Here is a 21,982-nt window from a genome sequence, read left to right as displayed (position 1 = left end):
AGTGAGTTAATATTTTATACATTGTTTTATTTGGTGTTTGTCATCATTTATTCTGTATAGACGTATGTTTTTTTTCCCTTCTACCCGACAGCAGCGTGATGACAGAAATGCACACGCCCAACGTGACCAATGCTCATTTATTTCTGCTAATAACATCACTTCTTGTGATTTTCTTTCAACCACACGGACAACGTGACCAACGCTCAATGCAACCACAGGATATTGAGTGGACTGTATTTGACCTGATTGGCTGCTGTACTACTGGAACAGTAAAAGTTCATTCTCCCTATGAAGCAATTATATGAACATGAAATCTAGAACAACCTAAAATTCAACACAACCCTTAGCTCAGTGCTAATTTTTAGCATCATTAGTATCTATCCAGCAAATGTGATAGATTTGTTTGGCATATTTTCCTGCCTGAGGCCACTTATATGAGGGAGATGGTCTCCAGTCCCTCGAGACACAAGGCAGGTATAAAGAACAGATGGACGGATAAAGTAGATGTCTGTCTCATTTAAACAGCAGAGGAGCTATCATCTCAACACATATGGTGTACTGACATGCATTTGTTTACACTGACATCTGGGTGGAGGGAATAACCTAAAGGACAATTGCTGATTTTGATTTTCATGTTGTTAATCATCTTATCTCTCTGTATGAAATGCGACTTATCTTTGTGTGTCTATCGAAGGAAAATCTATATTTATGTTACTATAGACAGATTCAAATATAAGTTAGTTTCTACATTTTCTCGACTCCTTAATTTTTCATGTGGAATTGTTCCCCTGCCTTTTCTACATCATTTAGGTGTCAAAAAAAAAAGACTTAAGAGTAACATTAGCAACCCATTTACCAATAAAATAATCACATATAATTTGTTATAACTTCTCAACCAAAGACATTTTTTTTAGTCTAACTCCAAGTAATTTTGTGTTATGCATGTTTGAGTATACACCGCAAGATGTGCATTGTGCCTTTGGCTGTAATGTGGATTGTGAAGTAAGAACAATACATGTGCAATAGCAGCCATGCTGCAGTCAGGGCTAATAGGCACAGAGATGTGACAATTGGCATAGTATCACTGGTGGATTTCTGGAATCTATCTAGCACCCAGTTTGTGACTCTCTGCTTGAGAGCAATATTTTGGTGAAATGTTTCGATTTGGTAAAAGTTTGTACAACAAACGGAAACGTAGAGCAGTAAAAAGCTTGTACAACAATACTGTTGACCAGCCAGTCTGATTTGATCTGTATTTTGTTTACAGCCAAAGCTGAATCCACTCGGTTGAGGTGTCTTTGTTCCATCTGTCTGTGCTGGTATGATTAGAGGGGGGTATTTAGTACAAATTTATTGTCTCTAGCAAACAATTTAATGTGGAATAAATAGGACTGATTATTGTTTGGGGTGACAGAAGCATAAAAAATAACATGCACATCTGTCTTTCCCTACTTTTTTAATATGAATATTCATTGGCGCTGCTTCCATTTCAATGTTGAACATATTTATCCTGTCTCATCAGGCCAATTAGTAGCGGGATGATAAGCTCCTGCAGTACTGGTATCCCTTAAGCTCTCTCTGATGAATATTGGGCTAATTGGGGTCAAGGATGGGTTTAAGGTTGTGGTAAGTTGAGGCAGAAAGTGCAAGTCGAGGCCAACCTGATCAAGTGCACCGTCGGACCGCGGTCTAATAGTGTCATTTAGTGAGCAGTTAGATGTATATTGGGGACTGAAATAGTTTCCTCTCACCATATACCCCCACACTAAAGTGGAGCATACATTTATGCATGTGTGCTGCCGTGTACGAGTGTCATTACGTGTCCTGGAGTGTTGAGAGCGTTTGAGTTAAGTGTAATCATCATCCTGCGCCTGCCACCATCACAGCTATCAAAGGTCCATCTGGGCAGCATGCTTGTAAAAGTGTACGTGCGTGTGTGCGCGCGTGTGTGTGTGTGTATGTGGGGGGGGGGGGGGGGGCACAGATTCTTCGGTGAAGGGCCCAGGTGTTCCTGTTAAAGTGTTAATTGGATTATTGCGGATCAAACTGGGGTGGGATCCACCGGGGAGTTGAGGTTGCGGGGGGCCATTCCAATGGGGCCAGGGTTCCGAATACCACTCTTCATCCACCAATTAGAACAAATTAATCATTCACTGGACTAATTTCTTTGGTTTCCTTGAAATACACGTTGACCCCAGCAGTATTCCACATAGATTTCTACAGAGGAGTGGATCAAGCGAGATGCAGAAGACATTAGAGACCTGCTTGAGAGTTGAACCTGCGTGGAATGAAACGTTTTTGCAGTTACACATGTGCGTTTCTGTGTGGATTTTCAGACTGTGCTTTGCAGGGACCTACAACCTTACAAGTGCTACAACAAATGCTATTTTTCTTTTATTTAGTAAAGCCCAGTTGAAAATCAAAAAGAAGGGAAACAACAACACAACAAACAGGAAACATGTTAATGAGTGAAGCCTGTGCAAAGCCAATAAGCGATTAATGGTTACTATAGCTTTTGACTAAGTTCCTATCAGGCTATGATGTTATGCACCTGGCCTCAGTACGTGAAATGCAGAGAACTTTATGAATAACTTAATGCACAGGCATCATTTATGCATGCTGTTTAGAAGTGCTTCAGGCAAAGTCGTACGTAGTTATTCTTGGTGGATTGCCTGCTTCACAAACAAATCTGGCTAAGTGCTGCTGTGTTCTCACAGAACCACAGGGACCAAGAACCAGGCAAAGGAAGACGCATCAGTGGTATGCGCGGTTTCACAGCAAGCAGGAGCTATTGAAGTGGATCTCTTCGGAGAGCACAGCGTGGAATGACAACAGATGCGTGCAGATGAATGTTTGCATATTCTTGTTTTTTTCAACAATAACTAAATTGGCAAAGGGGGATGACTGGTATAATACATCTGCCCCATTTGATGGGAACACAAAATCAATAATGATCAATGAAAGACTGCAATTGCATGAGCTTTTATGGATTACAGTGGTTATTTAGTGCTATCAGAGGACTGGATTCTGAAATTCAATTATTGCCAAAATGCTCTAATATTTGACTAATGGAAGCAAGCAAAAAATGTTGTGATGGCCTTTAGCCTCTTGTTGTTTGTCCTTTCTCATTAACTCCTCTAACAGATAATTGATGGGCGTTGCATGCTTGTTTTTCCTACTAATTAAATACTTTACCACATAGAGCCTGGCGTCTCTCCCTTTGATTTGTCATGCGTTTGAGCCGGTTATGACAGTGTGGAGTGATTTCTTAAGGCACACGTGTGACGTTTCAAAATAAAACAACTTCATCTTCAAAGAAAGCCAGACAGAGAAATGAGGTAGATCATCTTTTCATAATTGTATATCCAGGCCTTTCTTGTCTAAGTAGAATCAAAATAAATCGGCTTCAGTTAACAGCTGACAAAAAGACTTCCAAAGGATCCGATAGGAGCTGAGAACATTGATGTTTTCATTCAAACCTTTGTCTTATTGTCAGAGCTGCAGATTTTAAGGTATACTGAAACAAATAATAATTTATTTGTGTCAACCTTTTGCCAGTCATTCCTTACAGAAACAATAATACTAATAATAACAACAACAACTGTTGTTGCTGCTATTGTAATTAATTATACCCAAGAGACCTGCTGCACTTGCAATCTGAACCAAACAAATGGCAATGAGAAAATAAATAAATACATGAATGCATTTACTTCAGTATCTGAATATTCGAGTTGCCAAAATGTAGAGATGCCACCAAATCTTCAAAACACAACTGTGATTTCTCTGTGGTGTTCTTTATTGTCTCAGCAGCCATGCAGAGGCTTTTGTTCCAAAAAATGGAGCGCTGATATGGAACTGTGGTTTAACTGCCAAGAATCTGAGCATGCACACACCTGCCAGAGTTACGAACAACAAACCTGTAATAATCCTGAGCCTGTGCAAATAATATCGTTGTGTGCTCTGGGACAATATTCATACGACACCGTTCTGTATAATAATATGCTTTCCTCTAAATGCCTCCCAAACCACGGTGGAAATAATGCATATACCATTAGAACTAATTGTTCTGCTTGTAACACAGGCGAGAGATAAGCTTTTAATGTGCAGTGCAGCATCCAGGGAGCCCTCTATTTCTTTTCTTTTTGTCTTATCCTCACTGCTGAAGGGCTCATTTATCAGAGAAGAAGGACTCCGGTGGCTCGGCCACATACCGAGAGCTGAAATCTGCACATTGACTCGAGTCTGTTTCAACACATCTCTCCAAGGAGAATGTTTTAATGAGGAAAAAATACAAACCAACACATGCAACCTATTTACATGACAGCACTGGAAATGTCATACTCTATGCTGAGCACAATTCAGTCAATGAAAATGCATGAGAAATGTCTGATTGAGTTGACTGTTAATTGACCACATACCCTTCATGCTACACAAATCTCAAAATTCCTGTCCTCTTCCCTCTTTATATTGAGCTGTCCCTCCCTTAAGCAGCGATTCCTCTAAAGATGCCACTTGTAGATGGAAGCATTTCTGGCTGATTGTCTTTAAAAGCAAAAATGTGACAAGAATTTACTTGGAAATAAATCCATGAAGGTTTCATTATATTATGGACTATTTTTGGATATTAAGCATACAAACCATTACAAAAGCAATCATTCATGAAGCACAAGCCCTGTGAATCCATCCCCGAAGCTCACGCTCCATCTTAATAACAATGACGTGGTGTCGTAGCTCTTGCAAGACTTTTATATATGAAATTTGAAGCAACAGGCCAACTCCTCTGACACATTCCTTGTAAATTATAAACCATTTCAGATTGTGCGCAATTTTCATCCAATCTTTTCTCGTCTGAAATGTCCCCATCTCTTGTGGGAGTGATGCGTTGTTACAGTGGCGCTTGGGACCAAACAGAATGATCAGTCCCCGGCTCCTGCTAAGACGGGGACAGCTTGCTTGTAATTGCTGGAAAATGTCACCACAGTTGATTACCAGTGATTTGTACTGCTGCAAATGGAGACCAAATAAAGAGTGGAGTTGATGAGTGCATATTTAATGAAGCTCATCCATACTAATGTAAGCATCGCATTCTGCTCGATTTCACCACATAAACACATGCAAATTTGTGATGCAAGTCAGTGAAAACACAAGTCATGCAATGATGTAAACTGTCATTATCTCATCTAAGTGCTCTCTGTGGAATCATCTCGGTTTAGTACGTCCTGCTGTTAGACAATGTGTCCCACTGACTGTCTTAAAAACTATACTTTTATCAAATGTATACAGCATAACTGTATTTTCAAGGGGCCACTTCAAGATTAGTCTAACATGTGTTTGTTTAGAGTAGATAATAGCGATTTTCTTTTTGTGTGAAATTGATTTCACCAACACATATAAAGAGAGGGGAAACATGCTTGAAGCAGCAAATTGAATTAGACTAATGGTAATTCTTTAAAAGATGTGGGTGGACATCGCCAAGTAAATAATTACAGAACGGAACCGAACAAATATAACTTCTTGAGCTGTCATCAAGCATTTCTTTTATGAGTAAATGATTGGTGCCAAATCTGAAAAGAAAGGATACAAATGGCGCTCAGTTAAATATGCTTGTATGTGTTTGTTCTGGGCTGTTAGGTGGTCCAGATGTACAGGACCAGGAACCCCCCCCCCACTGAGTCTCATGAAGCATCTACTTTCTTTGACACATCCATAAACATGTCAATATGTTCCTGGTAACATTCCCAACATTTCCTGAAAATATTATCTAGATACGTCCAGAACATTTAGAGTTATCTTGCTAAGGGACGGACGGACAGCTGGACAAACCCTGGTGATTACATCACCTCCGCCTCGCCTCGGTGGAGGAAATAATGCACATTAAATGTCAAAAAAAGACAAGCTTGGCACATAAAAACATCCTGCCTGTACCTTAAACAGCAGGCAACAACAATAATACTCATGCACACACACACACACACACACAGCCATTTCCAGGGGGCAAGTAATCAATTTTCTGATGTCTACATGGGTTTCAGGCTTATAACATTGTTATACACACATACTTGATGCTGTAATTTGATGTACAGTGCCAAGTCTGGTGGACCATTATTTGATGGCTGTCCCTCTAAGCAAAATGTTGACCGCAACACACCGTTGACCTCCAATGCTTTATTTAACAGGCACCTGTTTGGATTCACCAGTATGCAAATCTGCCCAACTCTGAGGGCCCATCAGCATCTGCTGGGCTCCAGACATGGAATACAGATGCAGGCAGAGAGGTATTTAGGAAGGCATCTCACGTTTGCCTACTGAGAGGCAGCACAACGATTTGGCCACAACCCACAGCAGCGCCGACACACTCATTCTTCAACTGGACTGATTCCTAGCAACCGCTAACAATGTGACTCACCAATATTCAGAATCCCATTGCCCTAAAACAGGGCCGTTCTGTGGATTTTAACCCCTTCAGATAGAGTATTGTGTATAGTAACAAGAAAATAAAGAGGGAGGCAGGTCTCATCTGCTAAACGTTTAACTTTGTCCGATTTGTAATTTCATTCTGGTATTTGTCGGTACCAGATAATTGGAAGTTTATATGATAGGCAAAGGTTGGAACTATAAAAGTTTAAATGACTTCATGTGATGCCAGTCAATGCCCTAAACATAGCCCTCTGTCTCGTTCCTCACCTGGATGGATCCTCCTCCTCTACCTGCTCTTCCTGTAGCTGCACCTCCCATGCTGATCCGACACACTGTCAAATTACCTTCTAGCACTCTGAGAAACCCCAAAAAACACTGAATTATTTAATTATTTATTATTTAAAAGTCTAACTTTGTCTAACTTCATCCCTGCAAATAGAGAAACGATGCCATCCCACATTCCCCAACCTCATCAATTCATCAACTTTCGTGACATCATCTGTACGTATGAATTATGAACAATAATTCCTTCTTATAGACCACTGGGAACTGAAAACAAGAACGTTCTTATGAGTTCAGGTTCATTGCAAACAAAGAGGTTGTCTGTTTATTTATTAGCTGGATAGCAGCCAACACCACATCGATGGCTCCAGGCTGAATATAAGCATTAAGTGTCGAACAAAAGAAGTCAGATTGTTTACAAGGATCAATGAAAATCATTCTGACTGATTTAATATTTTATAATAATTGACATTGTGCTCGGTTCTGTGTAGAGCCAGGTTAAAAGGAGGATGTTATTTTTCTGCAGTTTTCTCAATCGACCTTTAACTGAAAATATTAATGCACAAAGGTCGTTCATTTCAAAAATATATACGTTTCGGTCAGTTAACCTTTTCTTTATTGAAATGTATGTTCCCAAGAAACTACCCGTAATATCTGCCTGCATCAATGCATTTACTTTGGGACCTCAGTAGAAGGCCTGGTGCTTAATATTAGTTATAATTAGGCTTTGGAAGCAGTGCTGGCCCTGGAAGTGAACTCTCTTCACAGATTTCGCAGAACATCACAGCACACAGTGTAGCGTCAGCTCGATATCTGTTGGCATCTGCTCACATATGCAGCTAGATTTGTATAATATGGTCAAAGTGAGAAATGTTGTAAGTTTCTCTTTTTCTCTTTCAGAGATTTATATTAAAGTTTAATTGGGAATGGGCAACACATCATCCACAAAGAGCATGTACGCTTTTGAATAGGATCTGTTTAAATCTCCATAATCCCAGACGCCCAAATTAAACTGCGCTGTTTGGTTGCCGACGACACACACCCCTCGAGCCTCTCCTCCCCCTTCAGCGATACAGACCGGCAGGCGAAAGAAGCCGCGAAGCCAGAGTAGATCTCTGCCAGTTTCACTGTTATAGACAGAATACTTTTGAGAGATGTATTGTATAATATTAGATGTGTCTGTATTTTCTACTTTTATATATAAATATTTCTACGACAGTGGCTTTTCTCACATTGCATCCTTATGCTGCACAAAAAGCAGTACAAAAACCAATACAAGCAGACATCTAGGCAATAATCAATCACTGAAGGGGAAGTGATGATTTCCATGAACGAGGTTTCATTGAGACATCTTGAATCTGTTCTACTCCTCTAACCATTGATTTTTAATTTGTTAAATTGATCCCTTTCCCAAACATCCACAATGTCTCTGATGAATGTGAAAGTGGTAGATAAGAAAACGCTCATAGCTGCTCAATCAGCATGTTGTTTCCCAGGTAGGTAAACTGGGAAAGAACATTTCACAGTGATTTTTTTTTCTGGCTTCATTTTCATAGAGATTAATAAATTAAAGACAGTGACACAGCCATCGTCACTCTCCAGGTGGTGACAGTTGACACAGGGTGGAGTGAATAATACAGTATATCTTTTTTCCCATTAGCTTAGAGCAGTGCTTCTCAATTATTTCCTGTTATGCCCCCTCTAGGACAATGAAAACATGTCACCCCCTCCCACACTCTCCACTGCGGCTATACACCTCTGCATAACACTGTATCCTTACTAACATTAAAGAAAACAAAAACGGAAAAATAAATATACGTAGATCAACTTAGAACAAAGAATAACTTTAACATTGTACTTTAGTCTGTAAGAGAAAAAATATTTTATGACCCTTACGTCATTCCTGATAGAAATCAAATGAAAATCAATTATTCTTAGGACTTTATTCTGCTTTCCCCCCCACATATTAACACTGATTAAAGTACTTCTGGTGATCAGATTGGTCCCTCTTCTGTTACTTGTATGCCAGGTGTAACATTGCAAATACCTTTTTTTTTTTCAAGTCTGAAGCCTATTAGTTCACAATGTGATGGCTGCTGCAGTCCAACACTTAGCAATGGAGCAGTAGAAGGGCTTAGAGGGAGATGGTATGTCCAGCACGGTCCCTTAACTCTTCTGATGCTAAGCCAATCAGGGGTTCCTGTCACCTGGTCAATGACTTCCACACAAATACATCCCCATGTTTGTTCAGCAGGACATATATTGACTGATCGACTGAGTAAAGAAACAGAGGATGTTTCTGAGGTGATCGTCTTGCCACTGTCTCCTTACACGAACTTGCTGAGCCAGCGGATACTGCATTTACAGCTTTCAGAGCGATGAGGACGCCTGTCTGTCTTGCCCTTTGAACAGGTGCCATTATATTGAGAGTATCAACTTCCTAAAAGGCTGCAAGCAAAGTGACTGCTTTGTGTTTGTGTCCAAGGAGAACACTGCTTCTGAAACGGCAGAGAGGGAGAGCAATCAGATGATGCTAGTTTGAGAGTTATTGAATCCAACTCTGACTCATTCTGACTACAAATATATTTAATACAGACTGGGAAGAAAGATCATTTTAACTCCCCATTTGACAGTCAGCAGGCAGTTGGCTGACAAAATAAAAGCCAATTTACAGAATCCCATTGCTGGTCTCCACAAGGGGCGTCACTGGACGACCTCCATTCATTTACAACACGTTGCGTCAATGCCAACTTCCTCGTTTCATTTCCTCTAAAATAAATATATAAAGAAAAATCTTCACCCCAGACAACTGATGATGTCGTCATTGAAGCAGAGGATGCGGACAGCAATTTGGCGGATCTATACACGGAGGGTGTTAAAGACGCACGCCCAAAGAGAGAGTGGCCTCAAAAGCATTGTGTCTGCTTTAAGCAAGGCAATAAACCATGCAGCATTTCATCAGCAATGAACAAGTGGCATGAGAAGAAAGGGAACAGTAAAAAAAGTGCTCTGCACACAACAACAAACTTTTCCAATCAATCCATTTGCTCATGGAGATGGGGTGAAATTAAGGGCCATTGTGGACAGGGGTTAAATGGGGAGTAAGAGCTGTTGACAAATACTCTTCATCCTCAGGTATCAGACAAGGTAGGGGCTGTTAGAGATGGGGGTGAAGGAAGAAAGTAGGAAGTGAGGCTCATAAGGACAGCAGGAGGGATGGGACAGTTAGCAGGGAGAGGCAGAGCCATCAAGAGGGCGTTAAGAGCCTCTCAAAGCACTAATGACAATGAAGCGTTGACACGAGTTCCCTGACATTACTGACGCCCTCACTTCCACTTAGCATAAACATTTACCTTCTCGCAGAACGCAGTTGTCGCATCCTAATTATTCTGCCTTCAACCTGTGCGCCTCGCTCTGCTCGTCATTCTCCCTTGCCTCTCCGTTCTCAGGCATCATCTTCCCATCCTGTCCACCCACCTCCTCTTCGCCACCCTTTAAATTGTTCCTCAAGACACCGGTTAAGTCAGAACTTTCCAGTTTTCATAGATTACTGCTGAATTAAAAAAAAAAAACATTCCTTTCAAGAAATGGTGTTGTTGGTGTTCTCTTTATTCTTCATAGAAAATCAAATAAATTCTCAGCTCAAACATTGATTTTCACGAGAGTGACAATAGCAAAAAAAGGTTTTCTCATTTGAGCCACTTCCATATGCGGCTCTGAAACTGATGTTTCACTTTGTTTCACCGAGTTCACTCACATCAATTTCTTGCCAGTAAAGGTGGTAAAAGTTAAATATGGAAGCTCACAGCAAAGACAACTGCGAGATTGCAAATTATAATATATTTAACATATAAATTAGAAAATTATTTTTCTTTTTTGCCCACTGCCTGTTATCACAGCAAACAATGCCAAAATAAATACCGGCTTTGCTATTTTATTATATTGGATAATTATATGGCATGCAGATGGTGTTTTCTATTCAGCATCAGTATCATTGATGTAAATGTGGGGTCAAAGTATTCAAACATCCATGTGTGCAGTGTAAAGAAATGGAAATGAGATCCTTTCAATCACAGGGTGAACATATTTTATCCCTGTATCACGTGGGCATCAATAATGGTTGTTGAAAAAGTGACATCATTAAAAGCAATTTGTGAATGAAGGCATGTTTATAACCACGAGGGGGAGACATTATTCAGCTGTCATTTTATTAAATCTTAATTACCGGGTATTTAGCCTTTTTTTTTCTTTAACCACAAAAAACATATTTTAGGGGGTGATTATGAACTATGGTCTGAGTTGCTACTCATTGTTCAGAGGAATTTATCAGCTCACATGAGACAGTTTAATGACAATAACGAGCCATCCATCAAACCCCTCAAGCATTTTAATTTGCTACTTGTACAGGCTCATCCTGTTGGCAATGGAATCGTGTGTCAGGACTCTCTTCATTTCATTCATTCATTTATGAGGCAAATAAATCATGAAATACTAAGTATATTATTTTAATGCAGAGTAATTTGTCTCTGAGTGTCTCCCACGTCCCCTTTGTTTTCACCTCTATTATCCCCTTATTATCAACGTTGTCTGGTCTTATTTCTCTACGTTGTTCCGTCCTGTTAAAGTCTTAACGATTACTATTTTCACCATCATCCCTCTCACTTCAATTTCTCTCACTCTCATCTCTTTTCTGGTCTTCTGGAGACACAATTCTCTACCTTATTGCTCCGGTTGAGGTAGAGACTCAATTAAAGCAAAGGGGCCAGGAGAAAATAAGATTAACAACACAGACTTTTACCCACAATGCCCTGCGGGGCTCAATTTATCTTGAGGAATGCTCAGCCTGAAAAAAAAAGAAACTGTGACTGACACCTCTAACCTTCATTGGGACGTAATCTTCATCTTTAGCACTCAGAGATCTAATTAATTAGGGAGAATCTCATTTCCTCACTAATGTAACTGGACAGAGGAATGATATAGAGGGGAGAGAAGGGAGGACAAGGAGGATGCTGAGTAGAGGATGGATGGAGATGGAAGGGGAACGGAAGGCTGCAGTATCTCATTAATGCCCCATGAGCGGCATCAACCTTGCTCATTTCAGGAAAGAACAAGAGATTGTGCGGCGGTGGTGTTCACACCAAATACACTGTATTGATTTCAGCTGCCAGAGGTCTGGCTGCTGGCCATCGCATAAGGAGACACTGCAGCAAGTCTTTAGCATGGAATCTCTCGGTAATGCACTCCCGTGCACTAGACTTCGCATTCAATGTGTTTACGCATCCAGTTTCACGTGGAAATTTACGCAAAGGTAGTTAATAAATGTTCATTTTGGCTCGCTTAAAGTCAGGCTAGGGTTATTTATTTAACCTTTATTTAAGCAGGTAAGTTAATTGAGAATTATTTTTCTTTTTCAATTACAACCTGGACATAAGTTGCATGTTTTTGGTGGTCGGAGGAAGCCGGAGAACCCGCAGAGACCCCACGCAGACACTACATGTGTTCTTTATTTAAAAAAATAAAAAAAGAGCTAAGACCAATTACAAATCATTGTTTGTTTGTTAAGTGTGACACTTTAAAAGTATCTCATACACTCTCACAGACAAGCATGAAAGCCATCATATGTGAGGACATTTGATCTGATCGGAAATCGTTTTGTCTTTTTGCTGCAGCGCATAAATTATATAAAGTGTGAATTCAAGTCGATAAATCATTCACTCATCTTGAGCAATGAAAGCAAAATGAGTATGGATGTGACACATGTTCTGTTGTATTTAATCCTAAGAATGAATGAATGTCATTTAAGATAAATTGAAGATAATTAATAAAGAACGCTCCTAAAAGGTCAACGTATGCTTCAATTTCATTTGTAGGTGAAGGCTATCATAATCTTCACATTTACATGTCTTAATATCATGTTTCTGGTGGCTATTAGAGTCCGTCTCTGATTCATCACCCAGCCGCCTGCGCTAGCTACATTAAAACAGAAACACAAATCAATGCCAAAAAAATAATTTCATTCATCACCAGCAATAGGCAGAGTTGTCGACGTGCACGAGGCATAAATCATCGTTACACTCCACAACATCAGCCACTTCCTGGAACACTGAACAGTATGTGGATGAAATATTTCTACTGACTATTTCTACATTCTAAAAATGAAAAAAATGATCTCTGAATACATTTCACACCACTGTGGCTGCATTTTATTTATATATACTATTGGCCTTCGTTCTCGCTTTGCTTGCATATATACGTTTCGGTATCTTTAAATTACTTTGGCGAGTTTCGGCTTCTTTGTTGCTGTTCTGAATAAAATGCCTTTTGCTGAAAAATTGCTCTCCACTCTGCACCGTCCCAGATCTTACTCGCCCATTAAGCTTCCAACTGCAGATATCGAACCTGCACTTCACTTGCTCTCAGATCACCCCTTCCTTCTTTCTGGCAACCTCACAGGCTGTTCCGCACCTTTCCACAGCTGAGCTTCCATGCCTGCTCGCTTGTCCTCTTCCCCTGGGGGGGGGGGGGGGGGGGGGGGGCACCTCTCTACCCATACTTGACTGTAACTCTGCACCACCCGGCTCATCTACTCACTCCATTCCAATCTCCAGAGCATAATTGGGGAATGAAAGGGAGTTTATAAAGTGAAGTGCGCGTCAGATCTGCTGTAATGAAATCTTATCAATGTGCTCCCTCTGCTATATTATTTGCATATAAATGGCATAATGTAATAACTCATCCCACCTACCTGGGAGGAGTAAATATTTCTCTGTCTGCTTTGTCTCATTGCAGTGACATACGGAAACGAGACGCTAATTGAAGAGAGGAAAACGCCTTTATATGACGACTGACATTCAATTATGTTTGTGGGCTCAGATCAGGTGGCGGACGCAGAAATACTAAAAGCAACGTTTTACAGAGCGGCACCTCTGAAGGCAGCGGAGCGTGTAATTTGAATGGCTGTTTGATGGGCCCGGGCTGAATGGCGCGCCACTGAATGGAATCACTATGTTATGACCAGCAAGTAATTGGATGTCCACAGTGAAGTGTTGACAGCAAAAGGGATGCGAGGCAGACGGCAACAAAGAGGAGACAGACAGTAAGGGAGAGAAAGAGGAAAAACATTAAATGATGAAAATCAGCACGAAAACAATGTGATGAAGAGGAACGATGAGGGGGGACAAGAATATCGTCTTTGTTGTCTCTGCAGGCGGAGAAAGTGAATGCTGCTTTCCTAAAGAGTAGAACCTGCCTCCTCGGTTGTCATTCCTCACAGCACACACACACACACACACACACACACAGAGTCACTCTGGTCACTGAGCCAAAAAAGCCATTGGACAATATAAGCTTCCTTATCAGTCAAATACAGTCAGGCCTGGCAAGGCCGCTCCTAGCAAACACTGGGTCACTCTGCTTTCAAACTACACAGTTGATCAGGAATAATTGCTTACATTCGACCATTTCCTGTCACTCCGGGTTTGTGTTAGTTAATCATAAGTGAGCCTCAAATACACACACACACAAAAAAACAAGATCGTTTGTTGACAGATGTTGCTGAGCGCACACACCATTAAAAGTATTTTTCATAGAATGTTTCTTTTTCTTTTCATTCTTATTCTTATGTATCTGACTTAAACTGAAGAATGCTGCCGTCATTCTCTGGTGCAAAACAAATTGTGATCATTAAGCTCCGCTATCTGAAAGTCACCTTCAACAAAAAACAAAAACAAACAAACAAAAACTGCACTAGCTGTTTTTAGTGCTAAGAAATGCAAGCTCTCACAATGTATCTCAAAAGACGGAGGAAGGGTAAAAAGGTCAAGTCCATATTTGTTAGCAGCACTTGTGCTTGGCAACAGTGAATGAGGAAAATAAAACCTTTTAACAAGCAAGAACCTCGGAGCAAACTGGACAGGAGGTTCGACGCCCCGCCTTTGATGCTTGGGCTGGATTAGACAAAGAGAAGGAGAATTTTGCGAGGATCACATCACTTCTCCTCTTGTTTTACCACGAGTCTGGCTACAGTGAGATTTAACGCCAAGGGTTAAATCCACTCAACTCCACTAGCCTAAAAGCACAGGTGGCTCTGTGCACTCTCTGTGCATGCAAGTCTGCATGTCAAGGGATTTTGGGTCTGTTGAAGCTGAAGGACATGCACAGCAGCCTTGATCCGACATTTACAAGTAGCCTGCTGATGAACATCAGAAGATATCAATGATATGCCTGGTCATTATCAGTATGAACAAAGCAGTGATGCAGACATTCATTTATCCCACAAACAGGATTTTGATTGGAGCATCTTCCCATATAATTTAGTTTTGCTTAGATTTGCAATCTCATTTTTTTTCTCGATGTTATTGATGCAATCTTTTTCTTCGTTTGGGAGATCCACATTCACAATCTAAATTGTGAAAGTGGCCCAGCTCGAAATTGAAAATGCCAGATTTTAACCTACTTTCGCCTGCAGTGAGAAAAAGAGCCAGCATATGCAAAAATCATTGCCTCAAAACCCAACCTCAAAAAATTTAATTAAACAAACTATCTATCTGAATGTAAACATCACACACACACACACACACACACACACACACACACTCTTTCTATCTCCATGTAATTCAACTTTGGCGAACACAGAAGGGGATGGAGAGGTCAGCCGAGTTCATCGATTCAATGCCCTTAGCTGAGACAGCTCCCAGATTGGCCAGACAACATTAGAGAGTCAGAAAGTCGCACTGACATTAGCAGCCTGTCCTCTCTGGTAACCCTTGTGTAGGCAGACACTCCATATACTGAAATCGATCATAATGATGTGTGTGTGTTTAATATGTGTGCTTAATGCCTGTGTGTGTGTGTGTGTGTGTCACCACCAAAAGATGCCTGTGTGCATGTCTCCAAAACGAAACTTTAAATACACTGGAACCTCGGTTCTCAAACATCTCGGTTTTCGAGTTTAAAATGCACGTAGTTACATATTAATATAACTGTAGTCATGTAAATGGACATTTATCTGGTGCGTAGGAACGGATTGATCTAGTTTCCATTATTTCTAATGGGAAATATAGTTTCGGTTTTTGAACAAATTGGTTTTTGAACAGTATTACGGAAATAATTATGTTCAAGAACTGAGGTTCCACTGTATATTCTACATGATGTTCAAAGAGCTTCACTACCTCACTCTCACCAGCACCAAGTTTGAATCAAGGTCAACATCATAAGTGTGTGTGTGTGTTTGCGCTGTCATTAATTGTTATTCGTCCTTTGTCAATGAATAATAACAGTTGCATTAAAGGTTTCTTGACCAAGATAACACAGATTTTCCGCAAAATCTATTTGTTAGTGTGCATGTATGTGAGGGATATTTGTCAGCGTGTGTGAAGGATTACAGCTCCTGAGCTGCAGGTGTCTTGCATGGCTGCCCCTGCCAGCAGCGTGTGAATGTGTGTAAATGGCTGAATGCTGACTTGTGCTACAAAAAGAAAGAAAGAAGAATCTTTATAAATGCAATCCATGAATCACAACACACGAATACACCTGAGGAGGAGCATCAGATTTAGTAAACTGGAGGCACCTCATGCCAGCGTCCGCACCAATTGTTTTCTGATTCACAAGTCGAGCAAATTATTTTACAGTTCACCTCTCTCCTGGAAATGCTCAGCCATTCATTATTAAAAGTTATTAACTCACTCATTTAAAGTAACCATTGATTATTAAGCTTTAAAAAGCCTAGACTTGACTTAGAGATTTTGGACATACATTCCTGTCCTTTCTAAAACGCTTGACAAAGCAGTTACTTATCAGTCTTATCAGTTTCCAGTCAGGTTGCCGTGGGAACTGCAGAAAGAGCAAACGGTCAAAAATGCAAATGCCCATTAACTTGCCTCTATTGTCTTGTCATTGTGCAGATGGTGTGCAATTACACCAGATGAAACTCATCAGACAGCAGAACTTCAGGCTTGTTTTCAGGACAGAAAACCTGGATGACCAGTCATTTTCTGCTCTTCAACTTAGACAAAAACAAAGCTGGCCCTAAACGCCTCAGAAAGATGTGCTTTAACATTACACTCTGTTATTCTTCTTCGGGGTATGTCCCTTAATTCCATCAAGGACCGCTTTCTTTCACCTACATTGTATCAGGCTCCCCTCCCACGGAACCATCTTGTACTCATCATTTGCGAGGCAGACTCCATCTCTGCATTGAAGTTAAGACATGAGCCTCTTCCTCCACTTGTGCTTTCTCCCTCTTTTGCTCTCTGTCCCTATCTAGCCAACTGGTCAAGGCAGATGGCCACCCACTTCTCCCCCCCTTCTCCGTGCATGAAGCCACAGCTAAGTGAGAAAAACGAGTCAAGTGTCTTGAGTTACACCTGAATTATGTCTGAGGGATTTTTGCAGGAAGGAGAGGGAAAGTTTTTCTATCTATCACTACTTCATCCTTCTGTTGTGTAAACGCGTCTCTCTCACTCTCTCGAACACAAATCCAGTGAACACATATGCTGGACATGCTGTCTGCAAAATGTACGGTCTGGAAGGCAGATGGAATCGATGGGTGTCATGCCGGAGCCATATCTTTGAGACTGTGCTGGAGGGCCTGGGTGTAAATCTGTCCAGAGCTCGAGGAGGACAATTTAAAACTTTTGCCTTCTGCACTTCCATCTGTTTCTGCTGACTCAAGAAATCTCATATTTCTTTCTGTTTTTTTTTTTGTCTTTTCTTTTCCAGAAATGCTGCACAGCGGCTGGACTGTTAACCTTGAAACATCTAGCAGATTAATAAATTATTATTATCCATGCTGGAACGAAGAAGGAGGGGGGGTGAAGGTAGATTCAATGTGAAGACAATCCTTGCTGCTCCAAGCTGATACAGCCTTTAGGTGTTCATGGATTAGTCACAGCTGTTTGGATTTAATTGAAAATAAAATGCCATATTGGATTACGCTTCTGTAGCTTTGAGGGTATTTTAAAGCAAATATATTTCAGGTGCATTACTACTATAATATGACTACATGCTTTTTATACCCTTTAGGTACACCTTGCATCCTTATGTCTTACAAAACTGAGGCTCCCACAAGGCTAATTGATTACAACAAAAATCAATTTCTGTGTATCAGAAGAAAAGCTAAACTAAAAGCTAACTAAATAGATGTTGGCAACAGAGAATAACTTGATGAACTGAATCAGAGTATAATGAGGTTGAATTTGAACACGTCTTCCATTATGCACAGTCAAACACCAGAAATAGAAATACATCTCGGCTGGTGGAGCGGTGCTGATGTGATGGCTACTTTTTCTTTGATGGCGTGTCATCTTTTGAAAGATCTAAGAGATGCTACTCTTGTAAAGTCTCACTCGTCAATCGAAGCGTGAAAAAGCGTCAAGATGGTCGCACGTCTCTCGAGCCAATCTCTCAATCGCCTCGCAAAATAGAGCACAAACAGCGCTCCCTGCATCGATTCACATCTCACTCTGCTGCACTTTTAATCAATTAGGGCCTCTATTAAACAGTTTCCTGTAACACAAGGAGCGGCTCATCAGGCCGGTTCCAGCAGTTCCGGATGGGAGGTTTTCAGCCAGGCTTGTTGGACACTGCCCGAGCTGGCGGATGAGTGTGTATCACCTCAATTAAACTATGCGCTAAGTGTCTGACAACAGCAAATATTCCTCTTCCAGGGGCGAACCCAATCGATGTTCTGGCATTCGTTACCCCTCTGAAAAACCAATCATGCCGTTGTCTCACTCCAGTTAGACGTGGAAATAGAGACTGTCATTTGTCTTCTGCACATGCTCACTGTATCATATGACACCACACACACACACACTTTACTCGACTTACTGGCATTGCTAGTGACATGGTTTGAAAAGTACCTGCTATATCTTCCGCTCTGTTCCGCTCGGACCACATGCTGACGCACACTCACAATCTACACCCACCTCCCTGTCGAGTAAAATGGAGGCGATGGAGGTGACGATGTCGCCTCTCTCAGCATCAATGTAGAACATGTTCGAGGTAGGGTTGGCTGGCGACTGCCTGACGATATTGTAGCGCAGTGCGGCATTGTCTGTCGCGGGATCATCTGCGTCAAACGCCATCATCCTCATCACTGTGGTTCCTGGAGAGAACAGAGGGCAGACAGGGCTGAGTCCAAACACAATCATTTGTGCCAGGTGCAGGTGCCATGTACAGGTGCAGCAGAGGGAACTAAATCCTGTCACGAGTGAAATACATTTGCAGGAATGAAACGCTTTCGGAAGCAGCAGCTGGAGCCGCTTTGGAGAGTTAGAGCAACGATTCAGCAGTAAAACAGATTGAATTCAGGATTAACTGCTGCAAAGCATTAATGTAAAAACAGCCTCTGAATTAAGACTGAATGAAATGAAAACCGAAATGAAAGGAGACAGATACATGTTGATCTGGAAATCAACATAATTGCTGGAATACAAATTCATGCAAGCGCGTCCACTTTGTCATCATGATGATGCTTCGTCAGTATCACAGCGTGCTTAGAAAGCTAAAATGAAAGCAATCATGGCAGCAGGTGCGCACAAAGAAAATAGTTGAAGATCCTCAGATAGTCCCTCAAAAAGTTATCCTTTGATATTAATATGTTTTCTCCCTGGGGTCAGCTCTAACAGCAGGGTGCATTTTAGGTAATGGGAACAAAAATGGAAATCCTGCCCCTGCAGCTGAGCTAAACTAGGAGGCAATCCTTGACACATCCTTAACTCTCAATCTCTGCTTCTTTGGTAAAATAGACTCACCCAGATTTAGCAGGAGGCAACCTAATCCACACAGAAATGTACATGCAAATGCATGAAAATGCAATTCTATGCGTGCATGCGTACACACACACAGAGACAAACTGCTTGTAGTCAGATATTTCTTTTTAAATTAACATCTGCTTAATAAGATATCTGACTCAGTCTTTGAAATTATGTTAGACTAAATTCTGACAGGGCGTTGCGTATAATGTTCAGAAATATACTTCAATAAAGCTGAGCTTTAAAGCTTTTATTTACTTTAAGTCGTGGGGTTTCTCATACAAATCATTATTCAGACTAAGCAGAAAAGGTTCTGTGAATTTCATTGGCATCAATATGTCTCATAAGAGACAACTATTTGTTGTGGATGATGAAGTGATTCGGGATTTGCTTCTGAAAAATGCAATCAAGCAAAGCAGTTTCTTTTTTTTAAAATAAAACCTCCATGGGTTACCTGAGATAAAACAAAATCTTTTCTGAAATGATTAATGCCACAGATGTTGATTCGATAAAGCAGCCGGAGGTTCTTAATCAACCAACATTCTGAACTAAACATAAAATAGCAACACTGCATATCGTAGCTCATAAACATTGATCTGTTTTCATACTTCTTAATACTTTGCCACAGGACATTAGCCAAATTACTCAAATAAAGTGGGGGGGCTGGAAAAATATTTCCACGTTAAGAAATCGTGGCTTAGTAGCAAACTTCTTCAGTCCAGTTGAAGTTAATGAGGGGCAGAGAGGCGTCGGTTTTATCCCCTTTCCATTTGCACTTCAAGGTGAACCATTAATGGTTAAGTAGACCAGTAATCCTTCCTCTGCAGAATAATTACACAGTCCCATCTCCTTCATTACCCAAAGTCTGTTCCACTTCACACCTCGAAAGCCACACTGTTAAAGACGAGTCCGCATGAATGTGACACACACACACACACACACACACAATTTTGCACACTAACCAACAGCAAATTAGAGTGCTTAAAAACTATGACTAAAATGGTTATCTTGAACAGATCTCAGTAAATTATGTTCTCATGCTGCCGCAAAGTGAGGGCTCTCAAATGCAACGCAATCACATTACACGTTTTATATGACATCAGAGCCAGTGTGACCCTCCCTAAGCAGGCCTCATTGTCCACATCAGATACCGTAATTCCACTGGTAAATGAGTATCATCTAAGCAGCAAGCCTTCCTCACTATAGAAAACATTGCAGCATTAGCATCAATCAGCATTCTGTAATGGGACAACTCTAACAACCAACGTCTGTTGTGTTTAATCATAATGTGATAACGTGGGCGGCCTTGCTGAAGATATGTTGCCCTCTTTTATCAGTTTCATCCTCTGGCATGGAGCTACAGCCCAATCAATCTGAGCTATATTCCATGGGGTACGGCAGGATAAATGTGAAAGCACAGGGCAGCCATTCCACCCGCAATCACTTGGGCCCCATTTAAATTTTCTGCTGGATGACAACAGCTCCAACTGGATGGAAAAAGATCTACAGTAAACAGAGACGATAGCGACTGTGTAAATACTGGGTGTAGCACGTCAATTAATTTATTTTGCAATGCGTTGCATCTGTGTGGTTGCTCAGTCCAAACAAAAAATAGAGAAGCAACCAGGCAGGAATTTGATGTGTAACCACAAATTCCCACGTGAAATGATGCAGAGATTGACACCGTAAAAGGAAGCACACACACACACACTCACAGATGAACACATTGTGGATTGATGTCATCCAACAAGGCTGATGGGACACGGAGCTGTTGCTTACAGCTAACTCCTCATGCCTTTCTCAAACACCAAGGGAAATTAGTGGGGGATGGCAGATCACTAGGCGCCGCCAGAGAATTCACACAGTGCGAAAAGCCAAGGTGGAGCAAGAGAACACCGACACCATAGAGAAAAGACTGACACGACTGAAAGGAGCAGAGACGGAGCCGCTCTATTGTCAGGTGTGAACAAGGTCACATAAAGTTCAAAGATTAATCACGTTATGCAAATTAGGTCGAGGTATTCAGCGGTGACTGACAAAACACTTTTCATGTGGAGCAAGATGCAGAACAAGAGAGAGAGAGAGAGAGAGAGGATATTTTGGGTTGTTGATAGGGTTCTGGTCACTGCACCACTGAATTGGACATTGTGTCAGAATTTTAACTTTTAACTCAAATAAAGATTTTATTTCAGTAAATTAAAGGTGCTAAATAAAACTCCATATGTCAATTGGGATTTCATTTAAATGGCGAGTTCATCATTGAACTAATTTGTAGTCAAAGTCATTTTGAATGATAAATGTCTGTATTCGTGTCTTAGTCTTTTTTTTTGTAAGTATTTTGCAAGCAAATTTTGATGAAACCGCACGACCAGTCTTGAAACATTAATTTAAGGATGTTTTTATTCCTTTGCTTCAAATTTGTTTTTTTTAAATCTAGACATGAATACTTACATTACTATATTAGTCATATTACTACATATCACATAATACATTCTTCAGCACACCCAGACCAGCAAAATTATTTAACA

The 21,982-nt window shown here is 40.8% G+C and overlaps 1 protein-coding gene across 1 annotated transcript in view; it reads right to left on the bottom strand.

Moving 5' to 3' along the window:
- Positions 1–21,982, bottom strand: part of LOC137913884 (cadherin-13-like) — a 198,792-nt gene that overhangs the window by 48,148 nt on the left and 128,662 nt on the right. The window contains exon 10 of the mRNA XM_068757504.1: positions 18,627–18,805. Coding sequence (XP_068613605.1) covers positions 18,627–18,805 — 179 coding nt within the window. The remainder of the gene's footprint in view (positions 1–18,626; positions 18,806–21,982) is intronic.

The sequence above is a fragment of the Brachionichthys hirsutus genome, unplaced genomic scaffold (assembly GCF_040956055.1).
Source record: "Brachionichthys hirsutus isolate HB-005 unplaced genomic scaffold, CSIRO-AGI_Bhir_v1 contig_1409, whole genome shotgun sequence".
NCBI lineage: Eukaryota > Metazoa > Chordata > Actinopteri > Lophiiformes > Brachionichthyidae > Brachionichthys > Brachionichthys hirsutus.
The sequence above is the reverse complement of the archived record's forward strand: the minus strand, read 5'-3'. Positions and strand labels throughout refer to the sequence as shown.